The following is a 24,188-nucleotide window of genomic DNA, read 5'->3' on the forward strand; positions in this document are numbered from 1 at the left end:
ACTTTTCTTTTTTAACATAGGCTAGCTAGCTCCCACCTTAGCCTTCTAGACCCCTCCATTATAATTCTTATTCAATTGCCTTGGCCCAGAAAGAGACAGTTCCTGTCCTATTCTTATATATGCACATCTATTTTTGATTCACAGAACTCGATGGTGGAGGTGGAGGCAGTTGATGGAATTCTGAAAGTCCACACAACCATGTCCCTGGTCAATAGCATGCATGTACCATATTCCTTGGAAAGGAAACGTGGTGGGAGTCTGCTGGATTCTTCTGGGGAAATTTTCTCTCTATAAAAGGGACATATCACAGAGACATACAATCTCTGCCTCCGAACATTGTTGTCTGCATGCGATGCATGGAATGGCAGTGGCCCTCCAGGAAAGGAGCCAGCCTAAGGGAAAAGAGAGGAGGGTGGGAAAATCCCAGATCATTTGTGCCATTGTTGAGCAACTGAACAAAACAGAACCAAGTCCTTGTCTTCTTGAAGCTTAATTTGAGTCAAGACATATAGACAAGCATGTACATTATTAAAATACACTACCTAGTGTATTAGAAGGTGGTAAGTACAATGGGATAAAATAAAGCAGGGAAGGGCATGAGGAGTGCTGGGGGGGATGGTTGCATTTATTAAAGGGTGGGCAAGGCAGGCTTCTCTGAGAAGGTAACATTTGCTCAAGGACCCACCAGAGACAAGGGATGTGGAAGAGCATTCCAAACATAGGGAATGGTAAGTTTAAGTCCTGAGTGTACGTGGACAACATTCTGTATCTAAACAACTGCTAGGATCTCCTATGGCTAGAACTGAGGAGCAACGGGGAGAGTAGTTGGAGGTGAGTTCAGCCAATAAACTCACGCCATTTATTAGGCTGTTGCCAAAGCCTTTTGGCTCTTACTCTGAGTGAGAGGGAAATCTCTGGAGGTTTGTGAAGAGGTGGGTATCATGGTCTGACCTACGTTAAATAGGAAAAGCCAGGAACGATGGTGTGTGCCTATAGTCCCAGCTACTAAGGAGGCTTAAGCCCAGGCTTGAGACCCCATCTCTTAAAAGAAAAAAAAAAATGGAAAGGCTCACAATAGAGGCAGTGAAGAAAAGTTGTTTTTTAAAAAAGGCAGTGGTCACTATATTAGTACATGATTCTGGGAAATCTAGGTATGAGTTCAGAAATTTTAATTAACCTGAAAAACTTGTACCAGAAGCCATTTGCTTATGCTAATGTGAATACAAAGAGCTTGCTTTGGTTCATTACTAAATAACATTCTTCGTGAAAGTGTCATTGAATCTTTTTAGCAACATATCTATACAAAACTCTACAATGTAAGTATGTACATTCAGCAAATCCTGTGAGATGCAGAAGAGTGAATTTGGTTCAGGAGTTGTGAGTTGGCTTTTATTGATAGAAAATTTCCTGAATGTCAATACCTAATACTAGTATGGAAAAATAATTTGCTTTTCAAAATAAATAGATAAATTTACCTTATGTTATTCTTGAATGAAGTTTTTCATTTAATCAAAGGTATTTTTGAGCTTTTGTTTTGGGGTTTTTTTTTTCCCGTGTGGATCTGTGGCTATAATAAAGTCAGCATTCTTTATTTACTGGTGATAAGTTCTGTGAAATGTTAAAGTAGACATGTTGGACCAGCTATTGTGAAATTACAGCTCTGTCTCTAACTTCCCATTACATGAGCACACCTATAACTCATTTATATTAGCAGAGTAAGTATACCTTTAACACCAAATAAGGTATTTTCTAGGTCAATTCTTCTTTTCAGTTTATTCATGGATTTCTACCTAGGGTCAGTACTTTTCATTAAGTCTAACTAAGAATCAGATCTCTCATGAACCAACTCTTTAGTTTTAGACAGAAATCCTTTTAGGTCAAGAATACATACCTCCTACGAGGATTAATCCTGCATGCTCTGTGATGAGCTGACATTGACTTTGACTGAAGAAAGATTTATTTTTGGAAGCAGGATTTTAAAATTAATTCTTTTGAATTCTCAGCAAGTTCTAAAGAATAAGCATTCCTAGCTCACTGGACTTGACTAAGTAAGCTGAGTGGAGATGGTTGAGGAGAGAAAGAGAATCTAGCCTTTATGGACTGCCGTCTGCGTACCATAGGTATCATGTGAGCCTCACATCATCATTTGGGTAGAATTATCTTCATTTTCACCAAAGGATGGTGAGGCTGAAAGAGGATGTGTGACTTGCTTAAAGTCATTTTGCAAATATATGTGGAAATCAAATTGATGCTCATGTCTGTGTGACCTCAGAGCCTGTGCTATCTCTTCACAGGGGCTGTCTATTGAAGGCAAAAGTAAATACTGTACATTAACTCAGATGAGTTTTGTTCCTCCAGGGTCTCATTTCTGAAGCTATTATTTTCATCAGCACTGTTTGGACCTTAATAGACTTGTGTAAAGTAGAATACTGAGTTGTTTCTTGTGTTACTTTATTCCTTTATTACTGTGCATTTTGTGTGGATTTTAAAATGTAGTGATTATTAACTATTAACCAAGCTCCCAAATTATAAGATCCCATTCATTTTATTTCCATTGTGATAAGATAGACTTTTTGTTTTAATGTATCACACTTTAAAATATTTTACAACATGAAGACTTCTTCCTGAAGTTACAAAGCACCAATTTACAATTAAAATCACAAAGCCAGTGATATTTAAAGAGTATATAACTTTATGATATGAATCATGTTTTATTATTTGTACCTAAGGGTCTAAAAGTAGTTTTCATTATTGATTTACAAAAGAAGAACTGATTAAGGAACATTCAGCCAGCTCTCTGTGACGACATTAGAATTTTTATTGCAGAACTAATGTGTTGACTCTATATCATCTCTTAGATGGTCTCATGATTGCTTAAAATTATCCTGGTGTAAATTTTGTATCAAATTGGGTGGGGAGAAACGTCTGAAAGGATAATGCTATCAAATGCCTTAATCTTCACTGCCATGTACTAATTTTCCCTGTCTCTCCCCGTTTGTGTTTTCTTTTTCCCTAGAAGAAAAATTCAAAGTGGAGACAAGAACCATTGCTGTTGACTTTGCATCAGAAGATATTTATGATAAAATTAAAACAGCCTTGGCTGGTCTTGAAATCGGCATCTTAGGTTTGTATTTTTGCCACATTTATAGGTTCTTCTTGTATTTATTATTTGACTTTATGACTTTGGATGTTAAGTGGTAAAATGACTAGTGAGAAAATTGTCTTATGAGTACGTAAGACATTATCAGTGAATAATATCACTAGGTGACATTAGTATATACGTTTGAATCTGTGTTTTTAGTTCTATATTAACAACATACAATTTTGGTTATTTTCCTTGTTATTTCTCTTATTCTCTGTGTATATTTAGATATACAGTTGTCCCTGGGTATCTATGGGTATAGGTTCCAGGACCTCTGCATATGCTCAAGTTCCTAATATAAAATGCCTTAGTATTTGCGTATAGCTTATGCGCATCCTTCTGTATACTTTAAATCATCTCTAGATTACTTATAGTACCTAAAACAATGCCTACACATCACTTCATTTGTGCAGATTTAATGTGTAGACACACTGGTAAACTCAAGTTTTGGTTTTTGGAACTTTGTGGAATTTATCCCCCCAATATTTTTGATTCGTCTCTTTTCTCCCCAGTATTTTTGACCCGCCATTGGTTGAATCCATGAATGTGGAGCTCACAGATAATAGGACTGATGGTAGTTATATTGTAATAATCCTTTAAGGTGGATGGTGCTGACTCATTTACATACAGTTGAGGAAATGAAGGCTTAGAATAATTTATTCAGCCTTTTGTTCACTATTACCCCCCTGAGAAGACTTTAGAGATTTTTCCTAATCTAACTCTCATGAAATTTTAATACCACAAATACACTGTATAGATCCGATTATGTACTATATGTATATCTCTGCTTTATAAAAAAAAATACAAATGAGATTCCCACCCCACCCTGACCAAATTTCATCTACTCTGTGGAGCTCTGCCCCAGTTGAAAATGGATTGTTTAGAAGGGCACATAAAGATTGAGTGGTTCAGCTGGGGTTCAGTCTTGTATTTTTTTTTCTAAGTCTTATACCCCTTTTGTTACATCTCAGCTACCTTGCTCTTATTACCAGAAACAGATACTTTTATTTGGATAATCAGAATATTGAACTTTGTTATGGAAACAGTTCAGAAAATTGTATAGGAAAAAAAATGGGCTTTGTTAACTTTCCCACCGCTCTTTGAGAGTCGTTTCTAGAAAGAAACAGGGCATCTAGTTCCAAAAAAAACTAAACTTCCTCATTAAATCTGTTTATCCCACTGCCAAAATTGGTGGGAACCAACTAATTGTCATTGTTTGTTTAGTTGGGCTATAAAAGTTGGATAAATTAAGATAATTTTTAAAAACATTTTCTAACATTTCTTTAGTCGTAAAGACCCCACTTCCCTTTCTCATCCTATAAAAGAATGGTCTTTTACATGATTTCCATAATAGATAAGACAGTTGTTAAAAATCAGTTAAACAGGTATAGCCCTGCATAGTACTGTTGCACCTGGCTTTCACATGCTATCCTTTCCCAGCTCCTGCCTGGTCCATATCACACATCACCATGCCCCATATACCGACACCACTACTCCCTCACTTATAGGAAGACCAATAGGTAAAAATGAATGCAAACATAGGTCTGGTTTTCGCCTTTGTGTTTGCATGTTCTTAAATATATGTATTGCTGGGAGTCCTTCACAGTTTCCTCTTCCTTAGCCTAGATCTGAAATACATAAAGCACCACTGACATCTATTAAAAAATCTTGACTTCCTTCACCTAGATCTGGAATACATAAGTCACCACTGACATCTGTAAAAATCCAAATCAGCAATCATAACTTACAGTTAGTATGGAAGCTGTCATGGTTCATCTTAACCTCCTTTCAAACTAGAGATGGACTAGGGGATAAAGGCTAGCTTAGGCTGGAAGGGAGATTGAGAATCCCTAATGAAAAAAGACTGAGGGAGAAAATCTTACTGCTTCTCTTGAGCTTGTGCTCTTAGAGAATGACTTACTTTCAGAAATAGTTAAATTCATCACAGTTGTGTTTAGTTTTGCATAAACTTTAGTTGCTTTTCATGGAAACTATAGATGCTCTGGGACTATGGCATTGGCATTGGAAAATGTTGGGCATCATGTTGCTGCAGGGCTGGAGGATTGTACAAGGCACTCTTTAGCTGTTCTTTCCTGCCCCCTATATGGAAAGGCTTCAATATGATTTTAGGCGTGACAGATCTGTTAAGGATAAGCATACAGGACACATGTTCTCTAAATACTTTTTCCCCATTTCTAGAATCCTAGCACTTGTATCAATACATAAATACTGATATTTAGACATAAGGACTGATATTTTCCCAGGCCTCATACACTAATGAACCATTGTTTTGATAGCCTAGTTCCTTAGTAAGTTGCTGTGAGTTAACAATTTGTGCCCCTCCTCATTCATTCATTCATTCATTCATCAATCAGTGAACTGGAGATACAACAATGAACAAGAAAGCTATACTGGGCCGGGCGTGGTGGCTCACACCTGTAATCTGAGCACTTTGGGAGGCCAAAGCGAGAGGATCACCTGAGGTCAGGAGTTTGAGACCAGCCTGGCTAACATGACGAAACCCCATCTCTACTAAAACTACAAAAATTAGCTGGGCAGGGTGGCACACACCTGTAGTCTCAGCTACTCAGGAGGCTGAGGCAGGAGAATCGCTTGAACCTGGGAGACAGAGGTTGCAGTGAGCCGAGATTGCACCATTACACTCCAGCCTGGGTGACAAAGTGAGACTCTGTCTCAAAAAGAAAAAAAAAAGAGCTATACTGCATTATTTATGTAGTATAATGTTCTAATAGGAAATATAACACGAAACAAAATAATTATCTATGGGATAAGTGTTTTGAGTAGGGAAGGACAGGGTGTAATATGAGTATGTGGGGGACAGGGGAGTTGATACAGGGAGAAATAATGGTAACTTGTCCTAGCCAGTGGGGTAGGAAAAAGGAGGATTCCAGAAACATTTATAAAGGAAGTAGACGAAGCAAGACTTTGTAAGAGATTCCAAGTGGGAAGACAGAGAAGAGAGAATTTATGGATGACTTTCAGGTTCTGGCTTGAACATCTGCATTAACACGGCATTTGCTGAAATGGAGAATCCTTGAGGAGGAGCCTTTTGGGGAGTGACGATCATTTAAAACTAGAAATCTGGGGCTCCTCTAAGATGTCTAAGTTGACTTGTTTAGTTGATAGTTGGAGATATATATATATATATATATATATGTATATGTATGTATGTATATGTGTATATATATCTAGATTTCAGTAGAGCTCTGTCCTACAGATATAGTTTGGAGATTAGTCATCTATGAGTAGTAATTGCACTGAAGCAGTGGGCCTGGAGATCATCCAAGGAGAATGGAGAGAATGTAAAGAGAAAACTGAAGAAAGAGCTCTTTTGAGTTCCCTTCCTTCTTGTCAAAGGCTGCCTGGAATAGATAGCATGAAGTGGGGGATAGTTTTCTGCATGAACTCAGTACTGTTCAATAGAAATGTAACACAAGCCACAGTAATTTTAGCTTTTCTAATAGCCACATTTTTTTAAAGTAAAAAGAAACAGATGAAGTTAATTTTTTTTTTTTGTTTGTTTTTGAGACAGAGTCTCACTCTGTCACCCAGGCTGGAGTGCAGTGGCGCTATCTCTGCTCACTGCAAGCTCCATCTCCCAGGTTCACACCATTCTCCTGCGTCAGCCTCCTGAGTAGCTGGGACTACAGGCGGCTGCCACCATGCCTGGCTAATTTTTTGTATTTTTTAGTAGAGATGGGGTTTCACCGTGTTAGCCAGGATGGTCTCAATCTCCTGACCTCATCATCTGCCCACCTCGGCCTCCCAAAGTGCTGGGATTACAGGAGTGAGCCACCACGCCCAGCCCAGATGAAGTTAATTTTAATGTATTTTATTTTAGCCTAGTATATCTAAAATATTATTAATATTTCAATATATAATCAATACAAAAAATTTTAAAAATATTTTGCATTCTTTTTTAATACTAAGTCTTTGAAATCTAGTATATATTTTCCACTTAATAGCATATCTCAATTCAGACTAGCCACACTTTCAGTGCTTAGTAGCTACATGTGGCCAGTGGTTACTGTATTTGACATCTCAACTCTAGTTCACCTTGGCCATCTCTCAACCTCAGTTTGTATGAGGGAATTATGAGTATAATTTATTGATTTGTCTTAGCTTTTAAGCAGTGGTTCTCAACCAAGGACAATTTTGCAGTGTATGGCAATGTTCTGAAACATTTCTGATTGTCCTTCTTAGCTAGGGGAGGGTAGTTCTACTGTCCCCTAGTGGGCAAAGCTCAAGGATGCTACTAAACATTCTATAATGTGTATAGGACAGCCTTCCACAGCAAAGAATGATCCGTCCAAAATGTCAGTAGTGCTGAGGTTGATAAACCCTGCTTTAAAATTATGCTGTCCTTAAACAGTTCAGATACTCACACAACTTTGATTTTGATTTCTAGTTGGTTGCAAATCAATAATAAAAATCATTATAGCTAATGTTTACATAATCCTTTAAAGTGTATAGCTGAACTTTTGCATACATTATCTCATTAGCTGAGCTGTAAGTTTAGTTTTCTTCCTACTCTACCACAAATGTCTCCTTAATCATAAGATTTATGTAATTATTATTGACATTTATTAGCACATATTTTACACTTGGATTGTAATTTTAATTTCTCAAGATTTTCGATGGAACTATTAAAATACTTCTGTGAGTTAAATTTTATTACTAGGTCATATTTCAACTCCATTCTTATGGTTCCTTCACTAGTATGGATATAACCCTCTAGAACTTGTTGTGGGGAGGTCTGATGTGTATATGTTTTCTTTCTCTTATGATTACCTGAATTTATAGCTCCATCAACTTTCTTCTCTCCCGCATCCCCATCCAGATCCCACATACTCTCACCTCTGTCTAGTAAGGGCAAAATAATTTAGTCTCTTTCCTCTGCTTATGCAATTCTCACTTTTATAACATTCTCTAAAATATTCTATGTATAGACTGATTTCTAGTAAGACCTAGGAATCCATATTAAGTCATAGGAAGGAATTTTTTTCTACCAAGTTTTAATGAAACTAGTAAGGATAATAAGAAAAATAAATCACCAGGGTACACCCCATTTGTTTGAAGTGTTAAGCACCAAACAGTCAGTGCTTAATAAAGAAAATTAATATTTTCAGAATTACAAAGGAAAATGCTAAAGCCCTTAGTCATGAAAGAAACATTAAGTTTTCAGTAAGATAAGTGGAAAGGAAACAGCCATGAATTGTGAAAATTTATCCTGAAAGGTCACCATAACTTGATGAGACTATAAATGCTTAAGGTTGAGAAGTTGGATTCTTAACTCCGTTACGTAAAAAAAAACTAAGCATCTACTGTCTTCTTTCAGGCAAATGCCAAGAAATACAGATTTCAGAAAGCTTATAAAACTTTGGCTATTTAGAGAAAATGACATCCTTACTGCTTTGAATAAGCAAACAATTGGTTAACAAAGTGTGATTACTGTAATGCTTACTTGATTCCTTAGGAGAGACTCTCATGTGTACTCCAGATTGGTTTGGAGGACTTTGCACAATACATCTCAGGGAGGCGTAATTTACCAAGGCCAAAAGAGTAGGCTTGGCTTTTAAGTATGCCACAGACAATACTTTTTTCAAATTCTACTACTATGACTTTTTTAACTTTGTGAGATTCTGTATTATAGAAGGAGAAAGAAAGGTCCTTTTGGAAAAAATATACTTAGTTTGTGATTCATTTAAAAAATCAACCATAGCTTTATTTAAGCTTTTATTGCATTCTAGACAAGAATTTCCCCATGCCAGATGCTCTCCAGGCCTTCTCTGTCCATAGTGTTGATGGCGTATACAAGTTGTAGCATCCTCAGCTGGTACAAGGTGACCTGTGTTGCCCTACTGGCTTAGTGCATTCAGGACTTTAGTCATCCATCGACTTTTTTGATTCTTTCCATACGCATTGCTAATAATTTTAAGAAGCCTCATTTTAACAACAACAAAATGTGTAGATAATAGAGGTCAGTTGATTGCAAAGAATCACTGATTGCCAAAGCTGGAATAGAACTTATTATTCTCTTTTCTTCCTGTGCCCTTTATAAGTGAACACTTGCTCCACTAATGTTCTTGGTGAATTATTTTTTAATTGGTGTCCTTCCTTTTTCAGCTGAATGCAAACTCTTTGTTATCCTTGCCTGTGCCACCACTTTCCTCATTAAACCTTACGGATTTGGGGAAGCAATTGTGTTGCATTTTTCTCCCGAAAACCTAGTGTTTCCCAGAAGGTTCTAGGATAGAGAATAGTTGAATATAAATATTTTATTTACAAAACTAAAAGATAGTTTGAGCAAAGATACCCATCAGAGTTAAGATCAGAGTAACTCTGTCTCTGTGTATACTTACATTTTCAAAGTTTCTTAACAAAAGACCCAAGAGTATTATTAGCTACTTGGGGAAAGGACTAGTTAGCTTCCAAATGGCAAACTCCTAGTTAATTGGTTTGGGATCCAGAGATGGCTTCCTTATAATTCAGTCCCCAGAGAAGCAAAGGAAGAGCAATAGATGTAGGCCTAGGAGAGAGAACCAAGGCACTACAGGAACAGTGCTGAGGAAAACTTTTCTAGGATTGCTTGGAAGGAAGGAAAATGGAGCATACTAGGAGTTTATGCAGCTTCCTGGTCCCTGTTGATTAAGGAAGTCACAAATAAAAGAGTCTTATTTCTTCAGAGGCTTTAGAAATACATAATGCTACAGATTCTCATCTTGCTGTTCTCAATGTTATAAATAGTTTTAAGTTGCTCTCCTTTGAAGTGTAAATACCTCTAAAGGGCTAATGGCACCTGTTATTTAATTCTTATTGGAACTAGTATATTCAGTTTATTCCTTGTCTACTTCTTGCTGGGTCAGTTGGCTATTTTAGTTAGTGAAAGACATGGAAAAGTCATTTTAAAATGGAGAACAATAGTCTTAAAAAAGGAAACTATGTGGTAGGTTGATAATCAGTGGGGTGCAGAGATGGAGACACGCAGAAGGACAAAATAAAATTATGTTGAGAGAGCACCAAAGGTAAACTTAATGTAGTTAGAATTATTATCCCCTACCCCCGCTTTTTCTCTGTAGCCCAGTATATGAGGATCAGGCTTAAGAAAGAGCAGAGGCTATTATTCTAGGTATATAGGAAAGGGTTATAAGAGGATCATGGGATGATTGTTTGGGGAAAGGGCAGGATATAACTTTTGTGCTTTCTAAGGGTATAAAACACTTCCAAAGCTTCCCTTTTGTAATACTGCAATCACATTTTGTTGCTAACCACCCAGAGTTACTGCAGACTCCACAGGTTCAGGAACACAGCCCCCAACAAAACTGCCCTCAGTTCACATGCTAGCTGCAAGTTTGGAGATCTTCAGACCATCTACACTTTTGACTAACTGGCTACAAATTCATGGGTTCGTATGACACCCTCGGGTTCAATAATTAGCTAGAGCGATTCATGGAACTCAGAAAAGCACTATACTCATGATCTTGTAGTTTTATTATGATGGATAAAAGTCAGGATTAGTCAAATGAAGAGACACCATAGGGCAAGGTCTGCGGGGGGTCCCCAACACAGAGGTTCTAAGCCCTGTCCTGGTGGAGTCAGGACACCTTACCTTCCAGGCGCATCCTTGTGTTCATCCACAAGGAAGCTCTACCGGGCTTCAATTTCCAGAGTTTTTATTGGGGGTTTCATTACCCAAGTAGGCATGATTGATGGAATCATTGGCCATGTGGTTTAACTTGATCTCCAATCCTCCTCTCTTTTCTTTAGGTTGGGCTGGCTTAAAGCCCCAGCCCTCTAGTCACAGAGTTGGTCTTTCTGGTGTCCAACCCCCATCCTGGGTCATCTTGATTCCACTACTGAGTATATATCAAAAACGAAGAAACTCAATATATTGAAGAGATACCTGCACTCTATGTTTATCGCAGCACTATTCACAGTAGCCAAAATATGGAATCAGCCTAACAGTCTATCAGCAGATGAATGGATAAAGAAAATATAGTATAGGTACACAATAGAATATTATTCAGCCATTTAAAAAAAACCCTGGAAATCTTGTCATTTGCAGCAATATGAATGGAACTGGAGGTTATTATGTTAACTGAAATAAACCAAGCCCAGAAAGGCAAATATCACATGTTCTCACTCATATGTGTGAGCTTAAAAAGTAGATCTCATGAAGATAGAGAGTAGATTGGTGGTTACCAAAGGCTAGGAATGGTGGGATGGGAATAAAGAGAGGTTTATTAATGGGTACAAATGTATAATTAGATGGAAGAAATAAGAGCTGGGTTAGATCATTTGGATGACTATAATCAATTGTATATTTCAAAATAGCTAGAAGAGAATAATTCAAATGTTCCTAGCGAAAGAAAAGATAAAGATTTAAGGTTATAAGTATCCCAGTTACCCTGATTTGATTATATGAATGTACCAAATTATCACGTGTACCCTGAAAACTTGTACATTTAATATGTATCAGTTTTAAAAATAAAAACACAGATGTGATCCAAGGGCCTGCCATGAATAAGAAAGACGCTGTTATCACTGTTATCAGGAAATTCCAGTGGTTTAGAACCTCCATCCTATTAACAAAGATCAGACAAAATGTTAACTGTACAGTACCTTTTCTTTCCTTTTTTTTGATTGATTCATTCAATCAACCGTATACTAATTCATTAAACAAGTAAAATTCCAGAGCTATAACAGTAGACAAAACAGACACTGTTTCTGCTTTTCTGGAAGATAGCCATCGAACAAGTAGTGGGAACGTGTTGCATGTACTGAAGGAGAATGTTACTGGGAAAACTAAGGGTGTCACAGATAGTATCCCTGAGAAAGTCATTTAAGTGGAAACCTGAAGGCTGAATAATACTGGGAGAATAGACATGGGAAGGGTTTCCAGGTGGAGGAAACGGCATGTACAAAAGGCCTGAAGTGAATGTTCTTAGTGTGTCAGTAGAACTGACAAAAGCCCTGTGAATCTGGAGCAAGGGTTTCAAAGGGGACAGTAGCAAAAGATGATTCTGGAGATTAAGCAGACCCAGATCATGAAAGTCTGAGAAAACCAAGACAATAAGTTTAGACTTCATTGGAAGTACAATGGGAAACCATTTTAGAATTGTAAGTGTGACTTGACAACATATTAGAATTTTAGAGAGATCTTTCGGACTCCCACATAGAAGAAGACAATAATTGATAGGAGGAGGCCAGTAAGACTATTTCAGAAGTGAGACATAAGATGATGAATGTTTACATTAGGAGGATAGCAGAAGTGAACTGACAAAGAGAGGTGTTTAGGAAATAGAAATAGGACCAATTTCTGATGAGGGTCCTCATCGGAGGTCTTGAGTAAAGAAGAAGAAGAATGGTTTTGTGTTTTTTAAGTCATTATTGCCAACGTGCATTGAGCACTCTTTCGTGCCAGCCACCATGCTAATGAATTTCATTTAATCCTCTACAACCCTATAAGGTAGATATTGATATTTCTATGCCCATTTTACAGACAAGAAACAGTTACAGAGTTAGACATCATCCAGAATTAGACGACTAGCAGTTAGCAACTTCTAGGTTCTGACATGAGCAACAGGGTACCATTTCCCCAAGACAAGAAACCCTGGATCAGGAGCAAAGTCTGTTGAGAAAAATGATGATTTCACTTTGGGATATGTTAAGCTTAAGAGGGTGGTGAGAAAGCCACGTAGGAATTCAAGTAGTTGGGTCGCTGGGCACACATGCCCTTCCTTGCTAGAAGGGAACCTTCTTTGTGTTAAATGTTGAAGAAGCCTGGTGTAGACAATCATGGCAAACAGAATAGGTGCATGGGTTTTTTTTTTTTTTTAATGTGCTAGGAGACTCATCAGGAACATTATCAGACTAAGTATAGTGCCTTGTAGTTCCATTAGGTATGTTGGCTGAGATTGGATTTGTAAAGTGAGCATAGGACTTCTAGAATTCATATTTATTTCTGTTTACTTGAAAACCACTCACTAATGGTATTAATTAAAGCAGAACCTTTTACTTAAAACTGGGTAATTAGCTCTGTTATTTCAGAAATGTAAATAGAACTGTAAGTCATGAAATTGGTGAATGTTCTTCCCACCAGCTAACATTTAACTACCAACCTCATGTCATCTTTCTTCATTCCCTCTTCCAATTTTATGTATAGCAAATCTTACCTAGTTTTGTAATGAAGATCACATAGCAATTTATAATTAAACAGTGGAAGTGAAATGTTCTATTGTGTTGCTTCTGATTCAGTCTTAATTTTTCAATTTCTGATTAAAGCACTGCAAATTTAAAGTCTTGTAAACTCTCTTTTATTTGGAAATTGCTACTCACAAATGTATGAAAACTGTAAAGTTTGCAAAATGTTTTACATGGTGTTCCAAATATCATCTGTCAGAGTATGAACATGTGCTAGCTAAAGCAATATGTTAAATAAGGCAAAGATGGAATTTACTTTGCATCACTTTCCAAACTCTCTCTATAGGCTGTAAGAGTGGATCTAATTGAATGAAATAAAGAGGGTAGAGGAGCAATTAGGAGAAATTTAATCAGTATAAATAGCAGCAGCTCTGGTTAATGGATGTCCAGAGTCCACTCTCTCAGAAGGATCTCTCCACTTTGATTCTGGTCATACGTAATAAAAGTAGGGTACTTTGGGCTTGGGCACAAAACAGGAGTTTCATAAATTTTTGTTGAATAAATGACCATACAACAATAACAACTCTTCCTCTTCCATTTATTAACATATTACTACGTCCCAGGCATTGGGTTAAAGATTTTATGTATATGATCTCATTTAATTCTTAAATTACTATCCCCATTTTATGTCAAAGGACAATGAGGCAATCACTAGTTTCTTGTTAGGAGCTGGTAGTAGTGGAGCTGGGACTGAAACCTGGTTCTGTTAGGACTCTGGGGTCTGTACTCTTTTAGCTCAAAAATTTAAGACAGGAAGTTTCCCCCACTTTTGGTATATACACTGTTACTAAAGTATACATTTTAAAAATTCAGTTTATTTTGAAATATAGTGAGGTAGCAGCATTTTTTAAAATCTCTTTTTATTGGCCAGGCGTGATGGCTCACACCTGTAATCCCAGCACTTTGGGAGGCCAAGGCAGGCGGATCACCTGAGGTCAGGAGTTCAAGACCAGCCTGACCAACATGGAGAAACCCCGTCTCTACTAAAACTACAAAAAATTAGCCGGTCGTGGTGGCGCATGCCTGTAATCCCAGCTACTCAGTAGGCTGAGGCAGGAGAATCGCTTGAACCCAGGAGATGGATTGCAGTGAGCTGAGATCGAGCCATTGCACTCCAGCCTGGGCAACAAGAGCGAAATTCTGTCTCAAAATAAGTAAATAAATAAGTAAATAAATAAATAAGATGTCTTTTTATTAACTCTAAGTGCTGGAACTGGATTAGCATTTATAACCACAAATGTTAGTGAAATATAAACTTTTTCTCCTTTGATACAATGAGAAGGAAACAGGAGGGGTTTCTTTGCATTATTTGATGTATGTCGGGAAGCCCGGCCATTAGGCAACATATTTTTAAACCATCTTAATTTCCTATATCTCTGATTAATCTGGAAAAAGAAACAGGTTGAAGGTGATCTGTAGGGGGTTACCCGTATCTGTTAGAATTGTTTGTTCAAATGGATTTTTAATTTCTAGTAATTTATTGTTGTTTGCTCCTCTCTCACGCCTAACCCAGATACCAAAAATCTAATTTTCTGATGACATCATTATATCTCTATAGCAGCTGGCTTTGAGAGAGGATTCTAAGTTCAGTGAGATCAGCAGCAAACGAACTTAGAAGAAACAGAAATCTTGTAAATATTCTTTTTTTTAAGAACATAAAATTTGGAAATGATTTTAAAGCAGTATAATTTAGAAATTATATATATATATATATATATATATAAAATTCAGAATTATTCCGTGGATTTTCTGTGTCTTTAAAATGCAACGCATAATGATATTAGTGTTTTCTGAGGTTCTGGATGGGGGCCGAGGAGAGCGTAGCTAAGCATGGCCTATGTCAGTTCTTCTCTGCAAGGATCAACTCTTAAGAGGATGGCTCCTCTGCCCTCCACCACCTTTTCTTTCCACTTCCTTTGGCATTATTCTTGGTCTGTTTTCACCTCTGTTCTCTGCCTGCCTCATCTCTTTTATTGAGCGCTTCCCAGTCTTAGACCTCTAGTCAGAAACCAATGGGAAAGATTTTGTTACTGTCCAGCACCCTACAGTGACTGGGATGGTGGTGGGAATTCCATGATGACATAGATATCTGTTGTTTCCTGAGAGACATCATGTGTTGTTACACAATAAAAAGGTTTTTTACTGAAAAAAATGTTTAAATCTGTCTCTAGTGCCTCACTTCAAGAATTCAAGAAAACTCACTAATAAACATGTTTAATGCTAATTTAAGATGCGACCATTTAGAAGGGATCTTCAACTATCTGAATAATGTTGGAGCAACATGTGCCATTGTTTGGTTTGGCGAATCCTATAATGAATCCTGTAATATGTAAAGATGGCATTGCGTGCACCCATTCTTAATGAGATTAAATTATAATGGGAGTATTTCCATCCTTCACTCCTACTCAAAGCCTGTTCTTTCTCTTCCTTTTGCAATTCCCTGAAAGCTTTCTGCCTGCTGTTAGGTTATTGCTGCCACCTGACGTCTCAAAATAAAATTGCTGTGGGTTTGCTTTTCCAAAAGATTCGCACTATTCTGCATTTTATGGAAATAACTATTTGAGAGCAACAGTTTTTTCTCTATACTCCTAAATAAGAGCATTCTGAAGTGATTACTTATGGTGGGGAGATTATGGGTATCATTCATTCCACAAGCAAAAGGTGGAACTAATAGTACAGGAGGGAATGTAGGAGTCCTAATCCCTAGAATAGGACAAATCGCCATTGTGACCTTGGTGTGTACTTCACCTCATAAAATTGGACTCAGTGCTCTTAACAGCCTTATTCCAGCTTTAACATTGTTTTATTGTGTGTACTTTTATTTATGAAAACATAGCCCTTCTCCATGATACTATTTACTTTTTTGGACTAAAGTTCTCAGTGTTGAACAGGTTTTCTCTCTTTTTTTAACAGATACATAATATTTCTACATATTTATAGGATACATGTGATATTTTATTACATGCATAGGATGTGTAATGATCATGTCAGGGTGGCTGAAGTATCTGTCACTTTGAGTATCATTTCTATGTGTTGGGAACATTAAAAGACCTCTCTTCTAGCCATTTTGAAATATACAATACATTGTTGTTAACTATAGTCACCCTACTCTGCTATTGAACATTAGAACTTATTCCTTCTATCTAACTATATGTACCCACTAACCATCCTCTCTTCATCCCTCACCCACCCACACACACCTGCCCCACCTTCTGGTATCTATTATTCTACTCTCTACCTCCGTGAGACCAACTTTTTTAGCTCCTACATATGAATGAGAACATGCAATATTTGGTCTTTCTGTGCCTGGCTTATCTCACTTAACACAGTGACCTCCAGTTCCATCCATGTTGCTATAAATTACAGGATTTTATTCTTTTCATGGCCAAATAGTATTTTATTGTGTATATATACTAAATTTTTCTTTATCTATTTATTTGTTGATGGACACTTAAGTCAATTCCTTATCTTTGCTATTGTGAATGATGCTGCAATAAACACGGGGGTGCAGGTATCTATTTGATATACTGATTTATTTTCCTTTGGATAAATACTAGTAGTGGGATTGTTGGATCATGTGATAGTTCTATTTTTAATATTTTGAGAAACCTCCATACTGTTTTCCACAGTGGCTATACTAATTTACATTCCCACCAACAGTGGATAAGAATTCTGCTTTCTCTGCATCCTTGCCAGCATCCGTTATTTTTTGGCTTTTTAATAACAGCTACTCTAACTGGGGTAAGATGATATCTCATTGTCATTTTGATTCAGATTTCTGTGATGATTGGTGATGAGCATTTTTTCATTTATCTGCTGGCCATTTGTATGTCTTCTTTTGAGAAATATCTATCCGTATCCTCAGCCCACTTTTTAATAAGTTTTCTTGTTTTTTAAACTATTCAGTTGTTTGAGTTCTTTGTATATTCTAGATATTAGTCTCTTGTCAGATGGATAGTTTGCAAATATATTCTTCCATTCAACAGGTAGTCTCTTCACTCTGTTGATTATTTCCTTTGCTGTGCAGATGCTTTTTGGTTGAATATGTTTTCTTATAGAACTATGTTAAATAGATGTTCACATTTTCATTGTGTGAATAAATAGCTTTGATAGCTTTCCTTTGCTCAATTATCAGAGACACAGCTGAAGACTCTCTATTGTTTGTTTTTGTTTTTGTTTGAGACAGAGTCTCCCTCTGTCACCCATGCTGGAGTGCAGTGGCGTGATCTCGGCTCACTGCAACCTTCGCCTCCTGGGTTCAAGCAATTCTCCTGCCTCAGCCTCCCGAGTAGCTGGGACTACAGGCACGTGCCATCGTGCCTGGCTAATTTTTTGTATTTTTAGTAGAGATGGGGTTTCACCGTGTTAGCCAGGATGGTCTAGATCTCCTGACCTCGTGATCCGCCCGCCTCAGTCTCCCAAAGTGCTGGGATTACAGGCGTGAGCCACCACGCCTGGCAACTCTCTATTGTTAATACAGTCATAACCAGAATAACACTTCTCTGCTTGCTTAGTTATTCAGGGACTTCCTTTGCTTAACTTTGTACTTATAGTGCATGTAAAGATTACAAAGTCAACTGTGCTGCTTGCAAAGTTCCTAGATTTTTTTTTAAAAAAATGAAATCTGGATTTTAAAAGATTTATAATTACACTGTTCAATTTTCCTTTGCATTTTGAAATATAGCATTAATATTCCCATAGGCTAGAGGGAAATCTGAAGAAAGTTTTCTTGATATGAAGAGTGAAGGGAGATAGTTCACTGTACTTCATGAAATTTTTTTTAATTCTGATGAATATTACAACTTGGCAAAGCCTTTCCTGGAAGATTCTGTTATCTTAAACTGATATAAAGAATATTTTGTTTATGTGCAATATTTTAACGATATTTTGGGTTTTGCTGTTTCTTTTAGTCATATTCTAAATTATTCATCCTTTGTAATTCTGTAGGTGGTTAAAGCAAAGTCAAGTGAACATAAAGCCTTACCTTCAACTAGTTTTGGCCTAATTGTTTACAGATCTTTTATAGAATTGACTCTTGGGATGCCTGGTGGGTGGAGAACCTATTGAATAAAATAAAAATGGATTTGGACCTGCTGTTATTAATTATGTTTAGATACTATCCCTATTCAGATGAGTATGAATCCTAATTAAATAAAGTTTGCTTTGTCATTGTCTTTTGCTTACATTTCTTCTGACAGGTTTCAGTGGTATTGTTGTAAAATCTTGCGACTTACAGCCTCAAGTGATTGGCTTATAATTAAATATAAAACCCTTACTGAGTTCCTTTGAACTATTAATTTTGTTAGACTATTGAAAAGTTATTATTACTAATATCAGGTTTATCTGGCATAATTCCTTATAAGCTGTAGCAGACTGATCATAATGTCATCATCTTCTTGCAACTGAAACTTCTATTTTTTAAATACTTCATAATTTTATTAAACATTGTTATGAGATGTTTGTTTATTATTCAGTTATTATGATTTTTTTTTTCTGAGTTGAATACTGGATAAAGGTGTATGAAGGTTTTAACATAGTGGTTAAAAGCCTAGTCTCTGAAGTCAAATTTCATGAGTTTGAATCCTGGCATACTTTGCTCTATCACCGGGCAATTTTTTTAACTGCTGTGAACTTCAGTTTCCTAATATGTAAGAGGAAAATAATAATAGGAACTACCTAATAGGGTTGTTGTGATGATTAAGTGTAGATAGGCAGATAGATAGATCATCTATCTCATGAGTTATTTATTTAGTTAAAATAAATTCTAAGATATTTTATTCATTGATTGATTCCTGCAAATGTTCTTTGTTCTGGGATTGTCTTTGTCTTTCCAGGGCTGGGGAAAACCATAGGATATTTGAGTATTAAAATCTTATATCTAAATATATATAGGTTTATTCATATCTTGTCAGTTGTCTTGTAGCCCCAACTTTAAGTTAGGTGATTGGGAAGGTAAGGGGGTGTGGTATAAGGAAAATTAAGACATGACCTCAACTTTTGATAGATGGTTTATTGGAGACATTTAGTCTGACCCACTCCCTTGGCCACCAGAAAGAAGCCTTCCCTCACTTTCCAGTTGAAGTCAGGCTCTGCAGGAAAGGCTCCCATGGCACTCTGTTCTGTCATGAAATAATTGTTTGTTTCTTTCTTTTCCTACTAGATTGTATGCTCCGTGATACCAACATTTTTTCCCCACTTTTTAAAGTTCCTAGCACATGTCTTACTCAAAAGTGTATGGCACATATTTTTTGAGTTATTAAATGAGCTCTCATTCTGGAGCGGAACAAAATACGATGCATACTGTACATGACTTATCCCAAATCACATGTTTTCTGAAAACTGTTATAACTAGAACTCAAGTTTCCAGTATCCTGGACCACGGTACTCTCCACTCTTTCTACTGCACTATGAAAATTTAAGGTCTAGAGAAGAGTTAAGTAATATCTCCAAATAACAGTATGATAGAGGCAGAATATACATATCCCAAAGGGCTATGGAAAGTGAGAGGCAAGTATAAGTTCTGTCAGTTGCTGGATGGTAGGTACAGGAAGGTTTAATGAAGGAAGAGACATTTAAGTTGGACTTTTAAGGATAGATTTTGGACAGAAAGGTGTGGAAAAGGTTACGCTAGCCATAAACAGTATTTTATATAATTATATATATCATATTAGTCTTGATATCTTTAATGTCATTATTTTAACAAATCTTTAAAATATGCATATGTTACTCAGCTAATGATCTTGTTCTATTTCAGTGAACAACGTGGGAATGTCGTATGAGTATCCTGAATACTTTTTGGATGTTCCTGACTTGGACAATGTAAGTCTTTCTTTGTGTATTATGGTAACAAAAATAATGCATGCAGGTATTGGTATAATGATTCACACTATGACACTGGAGTCCAGCTGCCTGTGGTTCACATGCTGGCTCTTCTGTTTACTACCTGAGTTCCCTGGGTACGGGCCTAGCCATACTTAGTCTCAGTTTCCTTGCTCATAAAATGGGCAGCTTCATAGGGGTATTAGAAAGATAGAATGAGAAAATATTTATAACCTCACTTATACAGTGCCAGATTCAATAATAGCTCTAGTTTTGTTATTACTCTTATTTTTGTTTGTGTTATATCAAAATAGCTCTGTTGTAAGTTTTATGATTCTAAACATCAACTTAAAAATTGTAAGTAGGTTAATATACAGCAACATGGTTGATTCAGGTAAACCAGCTCTACCAAAATGAAAGTGACATCCTTGATGCATGCATAATCCTTTACTGAAAACGAGAAAAGCATATCATTGAAGGACTATGTAAAATTTTAAAAATTATTGAAAATCCTAGGTTCAGTAATTTCTATGCTCCATACTAGCAGAAAGGAAATTGCAAAGTATTCTATTTATTTTAGATTTAATGTGTCTTTTTACTTCCAGATTTTACTTGCACATACACTTTGGATTCTGCATGTTAGCATCAATTATCACCTTAGTTAGGAAAATATAACACTGAGAGTAAAATGAAATCTGCCTCTCTACCCCAACTCTTGTCATTTTTCCAAAATATCTGCAATATCTGGGGAAATGTTCAATGCTTCTCTAGATTACCTAAGTAGATATCTAATAGGGTCACTTTCATGATCAAGTGTATATAAAATTCTCAATTTTTTTTGCAGGTGATCAAGAAAATGATAAATATTAATATTCTTTCTGTTTGTAAGGTAAGCATCCTTGTTATAAAGATGTCATCCTTTTTTGGTTCCTTCTATTTAAAAACACTGACATAATCAGCTTGTTCACCTGAGTCTACTCTTGTTTAGATGCAGATACATGTATTCCAGATACAAGTGGTCTATTAACTTATTTCTTCAGAAAATACAAAGAACTGAAGACCAAGCAGGTGCCTGTATTATTTGACTTTTCATTTATTTTTATTTTATTTAATTATTTAATTTTTTATTTCCATAGGTTATTGGGGAACAGGTGGTGTTTGGTTACATGAGTAAGTTCTTTAGTTGTGATTTGTGAGATTTTGGTGCACCCATCACTCAAGCAGTATACTCTGCACACAATTTGTAGTCTTTTATCCCTTACCCCCTTCCACCCTTTTCCCGAGTCCCCGAAGTCCATTGTATCATTCTTATGCCTTTGCATCCTCGTAGCTTAGTTCCCACTTATGAGTGAGAACACAGGATGTTGGTTTTCCATTCCTGAGTTACGTCACTTAGAATAATAGTCTCCAGTCTCATCCAGGTTGCTACAAATGCCATTAATTAATTCCTTTTTATGACTGAGTAGTATTCCGTCATATATATATATCTCGTGGTTTTGGTTTGCATTTCCCTGATCATTAGTGATGCTGAGCATTTTTTCATATGTTTGTTGGCCATTTGCATATTGTCTTTTGAGAATTGTCTATTCATGTCCTTAGTCCACTTTTTCACGGGATTATTTGTTTTTTTCTTGCTAATTTGTTTGAGTTCATTGTAGATTCTGGATATTAGTCCTTTGTCAGATGCATAGATTGTGAAGATTTTCTCCCACTCTGTGGGTTGTCTGTTTACTCTGCTGATGTTCCTTTAGCTGTGCAGAAGTTCCTTAGTTTAATGAATGAGTCCTAGCTATTTGTCTTTGTTTTTATTGCATTCGCTTTTGGGTTCTTGGTCATGAAATCCTTGCCTAAGCCAATGTCTAGAAGGGTTTTTCCAATGATATCTTTTAGAATTTTTATAGTTTCAGGTCCTAAATTTAAGTCCTTGATCCATCTTGAGTTGATTTTTGTATAAGGTGATAGATGGGGATCCAGTTTCATTCTGCTACATGTGGCTTGCCAATTATCCCAGCACCATTTGTTGAATAGGGTGTCCTTTCTCCACTTTATGTTTTTGTTTGTTTTATTGAAGATCAGTGGGCTGTGTTTGGCTTTATTTCTGGGTTCAGTTGGTCTACGTGCCTATTTTTATACCAGTCCCATGCTGTTTGGTGACTATGGCGTTATAGTGTAGTTTGAAATCAGGTACTGTGATGCCTCCAGATTTGTCCTTTTTGCTTAGTCTTTTTTTTGGCTATGTGGACTTTCTTTTGGTTCCATATGAATTTTAGGATTGTTTTTTCTAGTTCTGTGAAGAATGGCGGTGGTATTTTGATGGGAATTGCATTGAATTTGTAGATTGCTTTTAGCAGTATGGTCATTTTCACAATATTGATTCTACCCATCCATGATCATGGGATATATTTCCATTTGTTTATGTCATCTATGATTCCTTTCAGCAGTGTTTTTTAGTTTATTAAATGCTTTTTGTTTATTAAATGCCTTCTATATGCAAGCACTGTGGTAGCTACTGGGACTACAAAAACTTAGGCTGGAGACTTATTTTTACAAAGATTTCATCCACACGCTATTTGTCACTGATAAATTGTTTCCATTTTGTCTTCCCCATGATGCTTTTCAGTTGAGGAACTTAAATGTTGTAATAAAGCATTGTATGGGGAATATGGAAGTATAAAGCAATGGGTGTGATTTTTAATAGTCACTCATAATAACTAGTCTGGTTGCTAGTTGCTAAGCATGTGTTATAGTCATGTCACATGTATGTGCCAACAAAAGACAACAAGCCAATACCTGCCAAAAGAAGGAATACTTAGCAAGTATGAGCATCTCAACACCATTTTTTCTTATATTGTATTAGTAACTACAAAAATGTACTGTACTTTGATTATACATACCAGAGCAGTGAAAAATAATTGCCTGAGGCAGAATTCTCATGGGCAGTGTCAGATACTTGAAATTTGAACATACTCATAGAAAGCCAAATCCATTTTCAGTAACTCATATATACTAGTTTAAGGAAATTCAAAGCATGTTTAACTCAATGTTTAACTTTGTTGTTATTAGCCAAGTTTTTTTCTCATATAAGATTCAGTTTAAGTGAGGTAAACTAATTATAAGTGGACCTGTGAGTGAGTCTGGAGCAAGACTCTCATGCACAAAATTGATGCATTTAAAACATGGCTAATAGGAATGTATCTAATAGTCCCAAGATCATTATAAGGGCTCTCAAAATGTTATTGTTGTTCTTGAACTCAGAGCTGATACAGATTTTAATAATATGTGGAACTATGACTTTATTTTTTAGCAAGCAAAGGTTTTTGATCAAAAATATCACTTTTAGTCTACAACGTATATATTTTATAATTTTTGCCTTTTGAAATGACCAACGTGTACTATTATTTTGATATACCTTTTCTGGTACATTTGGCCAAGTGCTTGAAAATAATAAGTGTTAAAAACAATGTACATGTGTTTCATAATATCTTGTGCTGAGTTAATGATAAAATGTTTGTTTTAATTTTATTTTCTAGAATTGTTAATACTAATTTCAGATTAGTCTTCTGATAATTTTAACTCCTCTGTCAGATAAACTGTGTAAGCCATTTACTTTAGATCCATTAGTATTTTCTCTTATAACCTCCTGCTTGTCTACACTTACATGTTTGTATACTCTTATGGTGTAAAACCCTGGCCTCTTCTGTCTCCATGAACATGCCATCCCTTGGCTCGCAGTCTGCAGAAAACTAATGATAGAAAGCCAAGGTCCTGGCCTTAATCTGTGAGAATCAGTCATCCTGCTGTGCTTCATGGTCACAGACTTTATCCTTCATGCAGGATCTGAGCACAGATCAGCATATTCAGTGGTCATTACGGTGAGTCTCTGCTTAAAGACCAAATAGGGGAAAGTATGGATAAAACAGCACAAATCGAAGAGCACCATGAAGTAACTTTCAGTGTTTTAAATATAATGATGAAATAAAAATGAGATATCATTTTTAATATC

At 36.4% G+C, this 24,188-nt stretch overlaps 1 protein-coding gene across 1 annotated transcript in view; it reads left to right on the forward strand.

Annotated features, from left to right (window-relative positions):
- HSD17B12 (hydroxysteroid 17-beta dehydrogenase 12) overlaps positions 1 to 24,188 on the forward strand; it is a 175,053-nt gene that overhangs the window by 114,139 nt on the left and 36,726 nt on the right. Inside the window, exons 4-6 of the mRNA XM_001158375.7 lie at positions 3,017 to 3,124; positions 20,121 to 20,185; positions 21,030 to 21,074. Coding sequence (XP_001158375.3) covers positions 3,017 to 3,124; positions 20,121 to 20,185; positions 21,030 to 21,074 — 218 coding nt within the window. The remainder of the gene's footprint in view (positions 1 to 3,016; positions 3,125 to 20,120; positions 20,186 to 21,029; positions 21,075 to 24,188) is intronic.

Source organism: Pan troglodytes, chromosome 9 (assembly GCF_028858775.2).
Source record: "Pan troglodytes isolate AG18354 chromosome 9, NHGRI_mPanTro3-v2.0_pri, whole genome shotgun sequence".
Taxonomy (NCBI): Eukaryota; Metazoa; Chordata; class Mammalia; order Primates; family Hominidae; genus Pan; species Pan troglodytes.